General features: G+C 38.8%; 1 protein-coding gene across 8 annotated transcripts in view; it reads right to left on the reverse strand.

Moving 5' to 3' along the window:
- Positions 1-15,210, reverse strand: part of LOC118712118 (histone demethylase UTY) — a 222,699-nt gene that overhangs the window by 31,832 nt on the left and 175,657 nt on the right. For all 8 annotated transcript variants that reach the window (XR_004985968.2, XR_004985969.2, XM_036425612.2 and 5 more), the window contains 3 exons: positions 6,211-6,275; positions 6,058-6,132; positions 4,614-4,762 (listed from right to left, as the gene is read on the reverse strand). Coding sequence is in view for 6 of the 8 variants with exons in the window: in XM_036425612.2 (XP_036281505.1) it covers positions 4,614-4,762; positions 6,058-6,132; positions 6,211-6,275 (289 nt within the window). In the remaining 2 variants the exon portion in view is untranslated. The remainder of the gene's footprint in view (positions 1-4,613; positions 4,763-6,057; positions 6,133-6,210; positions 6,276-15,210) is intronic.

Raw genomic sequence — 15,210 nt, forward strand, 5'->3', positions numbered from 1 at the left:
AGAATAGAGACCTGGTGCACGGGTGGGGGCTGGCTGGCTTGCCCTGAAGGATGTCCCAGATCAGGGTGGAGTTCCCTTGGGGCGTGGGGCAGCTAGAGCAAGGGGTCTCTGATGGTTTGCAGGACAGCTACACCCCTGGTGACCCAAGTGGAAGCCTTGGTATCTGGAATTTATTTATCTTCTACAATTGAAACTTTCTAGCAGAGCAGAGCCAAGCCTTCTGCTTGATCTGTGGCTGTGGCCATTTCTGTTGGGACTTATGTACCTTCTATAATTGAAACTTTAGCAGAGGCTTAATCTGGCCAGGGTGTGCAGAAATCTTGGCTTCCTCCATTGCCGGGGGCAACCCTGGCATCCTGCTCTTTCCAGCTCTATGGCTGACACCATTTCTATTTGAATTTATGTATCTTCTACCCTGTTTCCCCAAAAATAAGACAGTGTCTTATATTAATTTTTGCTAGGTCTTATTTTCAGGGGATGTCTTACTTTTCCATGAAGAAGAATACGGTACACATTTATTGTTAAATGAAAATAAAGGAAATTTATTACCTGTCTGTGGTAGTACGTTAGTTGTCAACACAAACCTGACAAACTGTGAATCCTACAGAATCAAGAATTTACTCATTTATTCAATGACAATCATGTCATCATCTTCTGGAACATCATCTTAACAATCCAATTCCTGAATTTCCTGGTGAATTTATTGTGACTCCATTTCTTTCAGAATCAGTGGACTAAATCTCTCACGTTTAGCAATAACACTGTCTTTAAATGAGTACTTCTTGTCAAGGTCGCCTGCTCGCAGTGCATTTGCAATGCAACTGTCAGTGATTTTCTCCCATGAATTCTTCACCCAAGTCACAACTTCTTGCAGTTTAGGTTTCACAAATTTTCCATGCTGATTTCTCTCCATTCTGTTTTCAGTGTAGTCATTAATTTCCATGTGCAAATTGTCTTTGAATGGCTTGTTTATTGCAATATCAAGAGCCTGGAGATAGGCCGTCATTCCTGCGGGAATCATTATCTGATCTATTTTTCTTTCGTGAAGAAATGTTTTCATATCTTTAGTGCGGTGAGTGCTGGCTGCATCCCAGACTAGCAGACCTCTTTGGCTCCCTGGCATAATAAGCGGCAGCATTAAACTGACCCACTTCCTTATAACTGCTTGTGTGGCACAGGCTTTTTCAGCTTCAAGAATAAAAAAGCCCAAAACATGTTCAATCTTTTCCTTCTTGCCCTTAGAAATGATTAAAGGTTGGATTTAGTGCCATACAGACAAATTACCAAAATATAGGAAACACGTGCACTTTCGTAAGCAGTGGAGGGAATGTACACTAAGGAGGCACCGCGCTATTCAATAAACACTGCAATTTCATCCATAGCAATCATGTTGGAAAGACTGTATTTAGAGTAGTCTGCATCATTAATAAAGGGCTTGAGTATCTTCCAACCTAAACAATGTTGTAGATCTTCTTAACGACAGTTCACTTCGCTGAAGGAAATTATCCAGCCAGTGTTGTGATGCTTTGAAGTCTTCAGGGGTTATGTCAAACTGTGGTGCCATTGCAAGGGCAAATTCTTGAATCAGCCCTATCAACAACCCATTCACAGATCAGGTCTTCCAGCTGGGAAAATAATGGCTGCCAACCTGATCCACACTTGCGCTTTTTAGCATTTCCCTGTCCACTTGTTCAGTGAGGTTACCATACTCTGCTCGCCATTTTCGGACCAATTGGATACTCATCATCTTCTCTTTGCAGAAAGCAGTAAGATTTTGGCCCCAAGAGTCTTCCACGATTCCTTTCTTGTACTCCACAGAGTAGCTTTTTCTTTTTGCGCTCATTTCTAGGGGTAAAAAAAAGGAATTGGGGTATCAAAATGGAGGGAGGGGGATCACTTAAAATGACACTGGGGGATCAGAGGGGGGAATCAAAATGGCACAGGAGAATCAGAAGGGTGATTACCATTTTAGTAACCCCTTTGGATCCTCCTGTGTCATTGTGATTGCTCCCTCTGATCCTCCTGTGTCATTTAAGTGATCCCTCTCCCCTCACCCCTGTGTCACTGAACACCTTTACCAGACATCCCCCCTACCCCTTTATCAGACATTTACCCCCTGGGGCCTGCCTGGGGACTTTCACTGGGCTTGCTGGGGCCTGGATCTGCCACTGACTGAGAACCTTCAGTCATCATGAGGGCGGCCGCGAGCATCAGGTAGTGTCACCAGAGACAGACCAGCACTCACCACCTTCGCCGAGTCCCGTCTGCTCTAATCCTCCTGTTCTTCTACACGCATCTGCGAAAGTCTCCTCCTCTCTCCCGCCCCAAGCTCACCGCTCACTCGACTGCGCTCCGCCTCCACACAGCAGTGACGTCAGGACTCTGTGTAACATCACTGGTTACTAGACGCCAGTTGGGGCGGCCCTAGCGACCAGTTTACGGTAAATTAATTTTCATTCTGAGACAGAGCCTGGGGGGGCCTTATTTTTGGGGGGATGCCTTATATTTAACTCAGAAGGAAAGGTTTAAGTAGGACTTATTTTCGAGGATGTTTTATTTTCAGGGAAACACTGTATTATTGAAACTTTATAGCCTTGAGTGGAGGCCTAGGCCAGAAAGGGCAGGAGGAAAGCTCGGTTTCCTCCATTGCCGAGGAAACCCAAGCCTCCTTCCTGCTCTCTGTAGTCATAGCAATCTTGGGTTTTGTTTTGGTTTGGTTTTTTTGCATATTTGCTCCTGAATGGCTTGTGAGCATTGCTTGTGGACAAGTCTTGAGGGTGTAGCTGAGCAATGGTTAATTTGCATATTACTCTTATAGGTTTCTTTGAGAAATCAATACCAAATGTGAAGTGACTCAAGAATTCACTTCTGGTCCTGACCAATTTGGCTCAGTGGATAGAGAGTCAGCCTGTGGACTGAAAGGTCCCAGGTTCGATTCCAGTCAAGAGCATGTACCTTGGTTGTGGGCGCATCCCCAATAGGGGGTGTGCAGGAGGCAGCTGATGGATATTTCTCTCTCATCCATGTTTCTAACTCTCTCTCTCTCTCTCTCCCTTCCTCTCTGTAAAATATCAATAAAAAATATTTTTTTTTTAAAGAATTCACCTCTGTAAGTAGTCTCCACAGGACCATAACAAGTGAGAATATTTTCTAAGAAACTGAAAAACCTTTAAATCTTAAAAATAAATAAATAAATAAATAAATAAATAAATAAAATAAATAAATATTTAAATCTTTCTAAGAATTCACCTCTGTAAGTGGTCTCCACGGCACCATAACAAGTGAAAATATTTCTAAGAAACTAAAAGGACATCTACTAAGATATATTACAACTAATGGTGGGGGGAAATGAATGAAAGTGAAAAAAAGCATTACTTGGATAAATTAACGAAGTTTATGAAAATGTAAAGTGCTTAATGTCTACAGTTAATTATGTTATTCACTGGCATATACTTTATGCAAAATACTTTTTTGTGTGCCATTCTCAAAGACTTAATAAACATCAGTTTCATAAATTTTTGTCAAAAAGGGAAGCTGATCACTTATGGCTTAGCATTCAGGGTTAAGACTGAAAATTTTTTTGAATGAGAATAACAATCAGCCACTGTCATTGGTAATTACTTTTTTTTTGCAATTTTTATGATTCTTTTAAAAACAAAACAATTTTATATTGCAAAACAATGCTACACAATAAAGTCTAAAAGAGACAAATGTTTTTGGCACTGCAGGTACTATCAAGCTGCTTAAAATATAATACAAAAGTCTAGATGTCAATCCCTTCAACTATTTGCAGCACTATACCTTTAGTACCGTGTTTCAAACTTCAGTGCAATGCACAGAATATTGTCATTTAACAAAAGCCTTTTGTGGAATGAAATGTGAAAGAAAATTAAAAACTTTTTTTTTCGGTTAATCGTCTTCCAGAGATATTTTTCCTTTGATAGTTTAGAGTGGAAGGGAGAGAATGAAAGAGAGGGAAACATCAATGTGAGAGAGACATATTGAATTGTTGCCTCTTGCACAAGCCAAAGATATTGCCTCTTGCAACCCAGGTATAATATGTACCCCTGACCATTTGGTGCCAACGCTCTATCCACACTTATCAGAGCTAACAGAATTCTATATACTTTACAACCAATTAACATATTAAATAAATTATGCATATATATTAATAGCAGTATTTGTTAATACCTATTTATGAAGCACATATTTTTTTAAAGACAAAATATGTATTATGTCATTGTTTATCATATAAATATTAAATTCATATAATACGATATAGTTCTTAATGAGGAAAAAAACTGGAAAACTATCAATAGATCAAGTCAAACCCTTTTATAATGCCTTAATATAGTTCACTCATTGAGTGACTTATTGCTTCCTTCCCAAGTTATATTTTTCAGTTGTGGTGTATATATATATCAAGAATTAAAGACAAAAATTAATACTCTCAGATCAATTATAAGAATCATTATAAATATCTTTACCTATAAAAAAGAACTAAAAGATCTTTTGAATAAAATAATTATAAACAGAAAGAAACTGTGTATATGTGTCACATTTGACTAACACTTTTTTTTAAATAGAAACATATGTTAGCCCATAAAAATAACCTGGTGTTCGACTGCCTGGAACTTTCATGTATAGTTGAACTGTATTCATGCCCAGAATAGAATGACCAAGGTGGCTTAGAAGATTTCCTGCTGATACCACCCGCACAAAAGCAGGAAGTTTAGTCAACTCATGCAGCTGCAATTTCCACCTGAAATAAAATAACAGATTAATAGTTTAACTTTGCAGCCAGAGAGAGAAGCATCGGTTAGATGCTCAATCCTCTTAGAGGAGGGTAGATTAGGGGGAGAGTTCAACCAAAGGACTTGTATGCATGCATATAAGCATAACGAATGAAAACAGACACCAGGGGACTGAGTGCATGAGCTGGGGAAGTGGGTCACCAATGGGGGGATAAGGATACATATGTAATACCTTAATCAATATACAGGGGGGAAAAAGTTTAACTTTGCTACAAATATTTATGAGAATTAGCTGCATCTTAAAAATCTTGTGATCTGACCAAAAACATTAAATTTCTAAGTATTATACTTTTAAAGTCAAAAGTGCTAAAAAGTTTAAACTTTTTTTAAGAAGTTCAAGCACCTAGAGTGATAACTGTACAAAAACAAAAAAATTATAATCATGTAAATCAAAACTCCCTTCCACTCTAAAAAAAGGCTAACACGGGCCAAATAAACAAGATTTAAGTTTATGTGGGGGGGGAAAAAAAAAGCAAAAGCTTCAATTTTCATAGAAACCTAGGTTTATGTCGATAGAGACATGCATAATACAAAGAACTGAAATCATTAACATAAAATAATGTTAATAAAAATATTTTTATTGAACATTAACTTACCAGACATCGAATAACTGCACTAATTAATAAGCATAACGCAAATAACCTATTTTTCTTATTCTCTGAAAGTGAAATATTTCCTGTTGCACAGACCAAATAAGTCAGTACAAGACTAATGACCTGGCAATTGCCTGCTAAAATATTTGCTGCTGGTATTAGTGGAGAGAAATAGTTCACCTGTGCATAAGGTGCATAAGAGAAATAATGCAACAAGATAATAGTCATCAGTCATTAACGAATGTTATAATTCATTATTAATAATAATGTATAACAGAATGTTGTAAAAATTTGTAAATAGCAAAAATTTTTTAAACATTTTTTACATACCATTATAATGTCTGGGTCACAAAAATATTCGTTGTGGGCCGCATGTGCCCCTGAGCTGTGATTTTGACATGCTTGATGTAAAAAATAATTTTTATTTTTCAAATATATAAAATTAATGTTCTGGCATTCTTCAAGTAAAAAAAAAAATCTAATTCAAACCTAAAAAAGACGTTTTAAAATGTGGGGTTTTGGGTGGGGTTTTTTTGTTGTTAATATCAATATAAAAATATAGTAATAAAAAACAAATAACATAACTACTAGGGAATTTCTAATCCTGCAATCCTATTTTTACTTTATATAAACAGAACTGGAAAACTTACTTTTTGTCATCAGAAAGATCAATGTTGGTCCCAAACTTTATGGTTTTAAAAGGTCCTTTCCTTCTCTTTCCAGAACTTAAAAAAAAAAAAAAAAAAAATTTAAGTCCATGCCTTTTGGACAGAAATATTGACTGAACACTTAAAGTTACTTACATATTCGAAGCTGTAGATTCATTGTCTGAATAATCTTTGTTTTGCATTCTTTTCTCATTTTCTTCCTATAAATTAAATAAATATTCATGCATAGTATCCCATTATAGGTTACTGTTTTAATTACACAAGTAAATAAAATAGTCTTATCCTATATAACAAAAGGTTAATATGCAAATTGACCCAAGGCAGTATGACCAGTTGCTATGATGGGCACTGACCAGCAGGAGGAGACACTCAATGCAGGAGCTGCCCCCAGTGATCAGTGCACTCTCATAGGAGTGCTGCTCAGCCAGAAGCTGGGCCCATGGCTGGTGAACAGAACAGCAGTGGCAGGAGCCTCTCCCACCTCTGCGGTAGCGCTAAGGATGGCCAATTGCTGGCTGAGGCCCAGTCCCCTCAGAGTCAGACATCCCTTAAGGGCTCATGTTCTGTAAGAGAGCACAGACTGGGCTGAGGGGGGAATTCCCCCCAAGTGCACAAATTTTGTGGACAGGACCTCAAGTCTAAATATAGCCTACTTGGTTATACTTTGAACACTAAGTTTCCATAAATAAACTTCAAAAAAATAACTTCAATGACCACATTAAGTAAAGAATCAAGGCAATCCAGCTGAAACTGGTGTTGCTCAGTGGATAAGAGCGTCAGCCTGTGGACTGAAAGGTCCCAGGTTTGATTCCGGTCAAGGGCCTGTGTCTTGGTTGTGGGCACATCCCCAGTGGGGGATGTGAAGGAGGCAGTTGATCAATGTTTCTCTATCATCGATGTTTCTGACTCTCTAATCCACTCCTTTCCTCTCTGCAAAAAAAATCAATAAAATATATTAAAAAAAGAAAAGGCAATCCAAATAACACAATATTCATCCTTTCATCAGCCACAAAACTAATATTACAGAACTCAATTATTTTGCAAATAAGAAAAACATGCAATCATTGTGGTGTAAAGATGCCTTTCATTTTATACTTTTAAAAATGTTATTTTTAAATATATTTTTATTGGTTGTTTTTCATAGAAAGGGAGAGGGATAGAGTGATAGAAACTTCAATAAGAAAGAAATATCAATCAGCTGCCTCTTGCACTGGGGATCAAGCTCACAACCAAGGTATAAATCCCCTTGACAGAAATTGAATCTGGAACCCTTCAGTCGCAGGGCCAATGTTCTACCCACTGAGTCAAACAAATTAGGGCTGAATTTTATTTTAAATGCTATCAAAGGAATTTGAGAGAGTACTAAAAGATAAAACAAAATAATATTTTAAAAACCTCACATTATTTTAGGATTAAAATATTCTGCAAGTACATATTCCCAAGAGAAAAATTTTATTCCTATTTCAAAGATAAAGAGTAAGGTATGTTTTTCCTTACTGATACTCTTCTCAAACAATAAAATCTGTAATTTTTTAAGATTCTGCCATATATTAAAAAAGAGAATGAAAAAAATGTAAAGCAAGATTAGGGAACAAAATATCACATGTGCTGATAGATATTCAAGCAGCAAAGCAAAAGCACACCTAAACTGACTGAGGGCATACAAATACAACTATGCATAGCTTAAGATTATATGGTGGGGAGAAAGGCAGGATTTTCTAATATGATTTTGTTCAGTCACCTGACCCTGCCTGTGTAAACCATACTAATAAAATTATTGGCATTTAAAGAAGTTCTTCACAATTTAAGTTTTTGACTTAAATAACATTGACTTGGCACTTGAATTTTTTGCAAAGGCCTCTGTCCTAGGACAGGACTTTTGCTGGTCAACTGTGTTAAATTCTATATTAATAATAAAAATTTACATAGCACTAGAGAGGATATTAAATGTGTGTTTTTTAAGTGTGAAAAAAACCTCTTGACAAGCTGCCAATATAATGCATGGAGTAAATGCATTAATTGAAATAACTGGAAGTCCCTAAAAAAGGGGACTTTTATTTAAAAGAATAAAGAATGATCATTGCTGTAGAATAGGTGGGACCTCCTACTCCTTGCTCCCAAGACCAGAGATATTTGTGGTTGAACTGTAGGACATCAGACATGAAAAACTAGTTTCTATTGTAGTTAAAGTGAAGTTTCTCTGTTCAAATACTGTGAACAGAGAATGCAGGAAAAAAGAAAGAAGAGGGTGGGTTAATTGGGCAGATCACAGCTAGTAAGCTGGAGAGACATTGTGGCAGCAGAGCCCCCAAACCCCTGAGAGTACAGAGTAAGGGATCTAAGCCATCCAAGTACCCCCAACTCAGAAAACAGAGAAGGAAATGGGAATCCAGATAACACTGGGTAGGAAGCAGTAGAGATAAAGTCCTCTTAGAAGCTCACACTGCAAAAGCCCAGGCAAAGAGCAATTTCTGTGTTGCAGCAGCAGGTACAATTGACCTAATCTAGGACTGGGGGGAATGGTCAAGCAGCAAAGCTCCACAGTGCAGAGCTTGGTGTGGAGGGAGCTGACAAGTATAACCAACAGTGATTCAGAGAGCACCTCTAGCCCCTGGTAGAACATTGTGCAGAAAGCAAGATGGCCTGGGAGAGACTAGTCTGTGTGCCTAGAAGGAAAAAAAGAGATTGGACTTCCCTACCTCACTTCCATAAATGCACTAAAAGCACCCTGGCCGAACCTGCAAAATCTGTCACATTGACCCTGATCTGCTGTTGATCCCAGTGAAAGGCAAATATCCTGGAACTACAAATCTGTACCAGTAAGACTCAATATGCAGGCTCATGAAACACAGCTAACCAGCAAAAGTCCTGTCCTAGAACAAAGGCCTTTACAAAAAATTCAAGTGCCAAGTGGGTTTGATTTTTATACTTGCTTTTGTTTAAGTATGTATTTTTAATTGATTTCAGAGAGGGAAAAAGATAGAAACATCCATAATGAGAGAGAATCATTGATTGGCTGCCTCACTGGATGCCCTCTACTGGGGATGGAACTGGCAACTCAGACATGTGCCCTTGATTGCAATTGAATTCTTTAGTCCACAGGCCAACACTCTATCCAGAGCCAAACCAGCTAGAACTGTTTTTTGTTGTTGTTGGTTTTTTGTTTGTTTGTTTTTGTGTATGTGGGTTTTATCCCCTCCTACTCTGAGTGGTAGCAATGAACAACAGAAATAAGGGGTTTCTTAATACTACTTTATTTTTAGATTTCACTTTATTTTTGTTTATTTTCCTCCCATATTCTTCTTTCACTTTTTGCTTTGCTTTTCTATTTTTCCTATTCCATATATTATTTTATTACTATTACCTTTTAAAATTATTATTTGACTAGAGGCCTGTTGCAGGAAGATTCCTGCAAGAACAGGGTTTCTGGCGGGCTTCCCTCCCACAACCTCTGTACCAGCCCCAGCACTTTCCCTCCTGCAGCCACCATCCCTCTATCCCCCACACTTTCCCTCCCACCACCACTGCAGCCCCATGCTTTCCATCCTGCTGCAAGCCCCCTGCAATTTTCCTCCCGCCGCCACATCTTCCCACCCCCACACTTTCCCTCCTGCATGTGCCACCACCACTGCTTCCCTTTCCACTTTCCCTTCCTCTTCCTATACTGTCTTCAGTCTTCACTCCTCTGCATATGCAAATTAACCTCCATTTTGCTGGGTTAATTTGCATACTCACTTTGATTGGCTGGTGGGCATTAGAGTGATGGTTAATTTGCATGTTTTTAATTAGTGTAGATAATATATATCCTCTTCTTACATTTTACCTTTTTCTCCACATTTTCCTTCATTCTTTTATTTTCTTCTCTCTCTCTCTCTCTCTCTCTCTCTCTCTCGTCACTTGTATTATAGTATTCCCTTTTATTTCTCTCTTTATCTTCTCTTTCCTTATACTTTTTGTTGTTGATGAGGTTGTTTTGGTTCTTATTTTTAGCTTTTGTTCTGTTTGTGTTGTATTCAATTGGGCCTACTTTATCTTGTCTTATTCTGTCAGCACCTGTATAACAGCTACCTGAGACTGAGCTTCATAGGCAGCCAGCCAGCCTAAGGACTGAGCTTTAAGGACTGAGCCTGTGTTTTATCCCCTCCTACTCTGAGTGGTAGCAATGGACAACCAGGAAGCCAAACAGAAGCTTGAAATGGACAATCAAAAGGCAATTACAAGATTTAAGAGAGAAGCCAAGATGGCAGCATAGTTGGGTGGCTGGTCTGCTGCTCCCACAGCAATTTGGGAATTGAAACTAATATGAAGGATATCTATCATCCAGAGCTGAGGGAAGGAGGTACTGGATAGTGAATAATCAACAATCAACATGATAATGGGAGCAATGAGGGACCAATGGGCTCTTAAATTGTGACCAGCTGGAGAGATGGAAGAATGGCAGGCCCGGAGCAGCAGCAGCCAGCCCAGAGCAGCAGCAGGCAGGCCTGGAGCATCCATGCCCGGAGAAGCCAGGCCTGGAGAAGCAGCAGCCAGGACAGGAGCAGCAGCCAGGCCTGGAGCATCCAGGCCCAGAGCATCCAGGCCGAGCAGCAGCAGCCATGCCCAGAGCAGCCATGCCCAGAGCAGCAAGGCCCGGAGCAGCCATGCCCAGAGCAACCAGGCCTGGAGCAGCCAGGCCCAGAGTGTTGTGGGGTCGAACCCTGGGTTCAAAATGAAAGAAGGAGAAATGCAGCCAATTCGGGTGCCAGAGTGTTCATCCCAATGGACTCAGAGAAGCTCTTGTGTCCCTTCACCCAAAAGGACTGAGAGTTGCCCAGAAGACAGTGAAGTGGGAGAAGAAAACTGAAGGCTACGCAAGGGACTGAGGTGCCAGCATGGAGTCATCTGAAGAAATTAAAGACTGAAGTGGAAGCTACTTCTTTAATCATGTTCCTGCTCATGCTAGCATCTGTTAGCTTCCAGTCTTCTGCAAAGTCTTGTGCAGCAAGTCCAAGGACTCTGAGTAAATCTATACCAGCAACAAAAGAGACTCATTTAGTAGCTAAAAATACTAATAATAATGTCCATAATTCTGATTTCTCATTTTGTTGTTTTGCATTGGCATTGTTGTTATTATCGAATAGCCAGAGTTTTGCTCTTGACATTCAAGTTTTGAAAATAACATATATGTAATTAAAAAAAAAAAAGGCAATTACAATAGGAGGTGCAGATAACCCAGGCAAGGAGCATTTCTACAGCACCCAAACTCAGAAAATCAAGGAGACTACACCACCAAGCATGACAAGATATTACTCAAAAGACCAGTTGACCAGACTGTAACTCTAGTAGATTTATCTAATAAATAGATACAATCACACAGAGGCAGAAAAAAATGAAAAGATAAACAGGACCCAAAAGATAAAAAAACAAGAGAATTCTCTAGAAGATGAGTTAAATGAAATGGAGATAGGAAACTTATCAGATACATAATTCCGAGTAATTATTATATGGATGCTCAACAGTATGAAAAAGTAGACATTATTAAAAGCAATCAGTAAGAAATAATGAACCCTAAGCAGTCTGGCTCAGTGGATAGTGTTGACCTGCAGGCCAATGAATCCTAGGTTCAATTTTGGTTCAGGGCACATACCTTGGTTGCTCCTGAGGCGCAGGCTCTGGTCAGAGGCAACCAATCTATGTGTTTCTCTCACATCAATGTTTTCCCCTGTCTTTCCCTCTCTTACACTTTTCCTAAAAATCAATGGAAAAATATCCTCAGGTGAGGATTAACTGTACTGTATGTGTGTGTGTGTGCATATATATATATCACACACTGAGTAGCCAAGTAATTATAATCTCTGAACGCATTAATAATCTGGCCACTCAGTGTACTTTTCTTGTGTACCTCATTTATTTGGTATCAAAGATATTATAAATCATATACCTGATCAGTTTTCCCTTTTGCACTGGCTTATAGAAAGCTCAGGGCAAACAGGGGGTTAATCCCAGCAAAAGTTTAGAATACTTTTGGTACCCATTTGAGATACAAATACAGTATATGCACTGAGTGGCCAGATGATTATGATCTCTGAATGCATAATAATCTGGCCACTCAGTGTGTGTATACAGACACACACACACACACAAACACACACACACTCTAGAGGCCTGCTGCATGAATTCGTGCATTGGTGAGGTCTGGCCAGCCTGGCCAGGGGACGTGGAAATGGGCAGTTGGCTGGTCTGCCTGCTGGTCAAACTCCTGGTTGAGGGGACAATTTGTATATAATCCTTTTACTATATAGGATATATACTAAGTGACTAGATAATTATGCATTTAGAGATCATAATAATCTGGCAACTCAGTGTGTCTGGGTGTATGTGTGTGCAAATATATATATATATGTATGTGTGTGTGTGTGTGTGTGTATATATATATATATATATATATATATATATATACACACACACACACACACACATTTATATTTACTATATATTTATTATATATAGTAAATATAAAGAATATACCAAAAGGAATAAAAAGCAAATTAAAGAAAACAAAGGACTGAATCAGCAAATTAAAACATGGGGAGAAATAATCACTCAATTAGAGTACCAAAAAGGAAAAAGAGAAGGAGGAGGAAGAGAATACCCAAATAATATATAAACTTATGTGTATAACCAAGAGTCACAGTCAATAACATGGGGAAAACATAGGGTGGGTTGAGGGTAGGGTGGAGGAGGTAAAAAGGAATAGGTAAGAGATATCTGTTTGCTGCCAACAATACAGTAAAATAAGAAAATAACAACAATAAAAAGACTCAGAATAACAACAAAACACAGGAGAACAGTTTAAGGGAGCTTTGGGACAACCTTAAATGAAACAGCATCTGCAACACACAGGTAATGGAAAGAGAAGAGAGTCAGCAAGAAAAGTAGAGAATCAACAATAGCAGCAGCAGCAGCAGCATGAGATCAACTCCTTGGTCTACTACCCAGCATGCCTTGGACCTTGCTCTGTTCCTACCTATTCATCTCAACCAACTTCTGCCTAACTGCTTACTCAAATTCTGCCCTTGTCCTGACTCCAAGTGGGCAAGCCAGTCGAGGACGATAAAGCTAATGCTACTGAACCAGAGCTAGAGGACTGTTCCTTTGGGACACGAAACCCAGAACCAGGCCCAATGGGGACATCCATTAACAGTTCTAGGAGGGTGAGGGGTTACTTGCCACTAGAAACAGCCCTGATCCCAATTCCTTGAGTTTTCGTTGGCCTCTTCCTGCCTTCATATAGTCTACTTGTACGAGCTGGAGTCATTAAGAGAAGGTCAGTGTATTCAAGAATGTGCTGGCTCTACTCCCAATGACATCAACAGGAGCCTTTGATCTCATTAAAGAGATATGGACAAGAACCATAAAAAAGAATTGGTTAACTCAGAGAAACTTTATACAAAAGAGACAAAGAAAGAGAAGTGAGAGGATAAGAGATTGAAAACCTACCTGAAAAAAATGACTGAAAACTTCCCAAAACCAATTAAGTAGCCAAGGGCAAAAGACAAAGAGAGAATCTTGAAAGCAGCAAGAGAAAAAAGTTAGTAGTTACCTACAAGGGAGCACCCATACGATTGTCAGCTGATTTCTCAACAGAAACTATGCAGGCCAGATGAAAGTGGCAAGAAATATTCAAAGCGATGAACAGCAAGAACCTAAGCTTATTCTACCCAGCAAAGCTATCATTCAGAATTGAAGGTCAGATAAAGAGCTTCAGTGACAAGAAAAAGCTAAAGGAGTTCATTACCACCAAACCAGGATTATAGGAAATCCTGAAAGGTATTCTTTAAGAAGAAGAAAAAGGTAAAGGTAAAAATTATGAACAACAAAATGACATCAAATACATACCTACCAACAAGTGAATCTAAAAATCAAGTGAATAAAAAATCTGAAGAACATAATGGACTGATGAATATAATATAATCAGGGACATAAAAAGGGAGTGGACTGACAATTCTCAGGAGATAAGGGGTGTGAGGTTTGCAGGAATAGATTGAAAAAAATCTTACACCTATGGATGAAGACAGTGGCGAGAATTAGGTGGAGGGGAGCTATGCAAGGGGGTAAGGGAGGAATACCTGTAATAATCTGAACAATAAGAATTTATTTAAAATAAATAAATAAAAACACAAAACACACACACACACAAAAACAAATACAGAAACAAAATAAAAAAACAAGTTCTAAGGAAAATTCAACAACAAGAAAAATTTCAAATTAACCTTGCACATGAGAGAATTCATAAAGGCACAATAAATAAATCCTAAAGTCATTAGAAGGAAAAAATTAATATAGTTCAGAGTAAAAATAAAGGAAATAATCCTAAAATATACAAAAGATCAAAGATACCAAGAACTAGTTTTGGAAAAGATAAGTAAATTGATTCATAAAGAAAAATCAGGACCTTAATTAGTAAAATCAGAAATGTAAAAAGTGACACCTATAACCACAGGAATAAAAAGAAAAGGATTATAAGAAACTAGAGGCCCGGTGCACAGACTGGTGCGCTAGTGGGGTCCCTAAGCATGGCCTTGGTGATCAGGCTGAAACCTGATTGGCCCAGCCCCACTGTACCTGCTGCAGGTTCATGCTCAGTCAGTCCTGATAACCCAGGCAGTCCAGATTGGGAGAACATCACACTGCTGCAGCAGTATAAACCACCTGTGAGCCCTGCATCTGGCACCTATCAGTAAGCTGAGCAGCACTCCCACTGTAGGAGTGTACTGAACAGCAAGGGGCAGCTTCTGTTTTGAGTGTCTGCCCCTAGTGGGCACTGCCCATCATAGCAACCCATCAACCATTCAGTCATTTGGGCTTTTATATTCACAGATTACTAGGAACAATTATGCCAACAAATTGGACAACCTGGCAATGAATAATTTCTTAGGAATATACAATCTTCCAAGCCTAAATCAAGAAAAAACAACATCTGAACCTAGCCAGGTAACTCAATGTTTTCCATATTATTAAAGGGTTATGGGTTTGAACCTCGCTCAGGGCACATAGCTAGGTTGCAGGTTGATTAGGGTGTTAGGGTGTATGTGGGAGGCAACAAATTGATGTGCCTATCTATCTTAATGTGAGGATTAAAAAATAAATCTA

Source organism: Pipistrellus kuhlii, unplaced genomic scaffold (assembly GCF_014108245.1).
Source record: "Pipistrellus kuhlii isolate mPipKuh1 unplaced genomic scaffold, mPipKuh1.p scaffold_m20_p_83, whole genome shotgun sequence".
In the NCBI taxonomy this organism is placed as follows: domain Eukaryota; kingdom Metazoa; phylum Chordata; class Mammalia; order Chiroptera; family Vespertilionidae; genus Pipistrellus; species Pipistrellus kuhlii.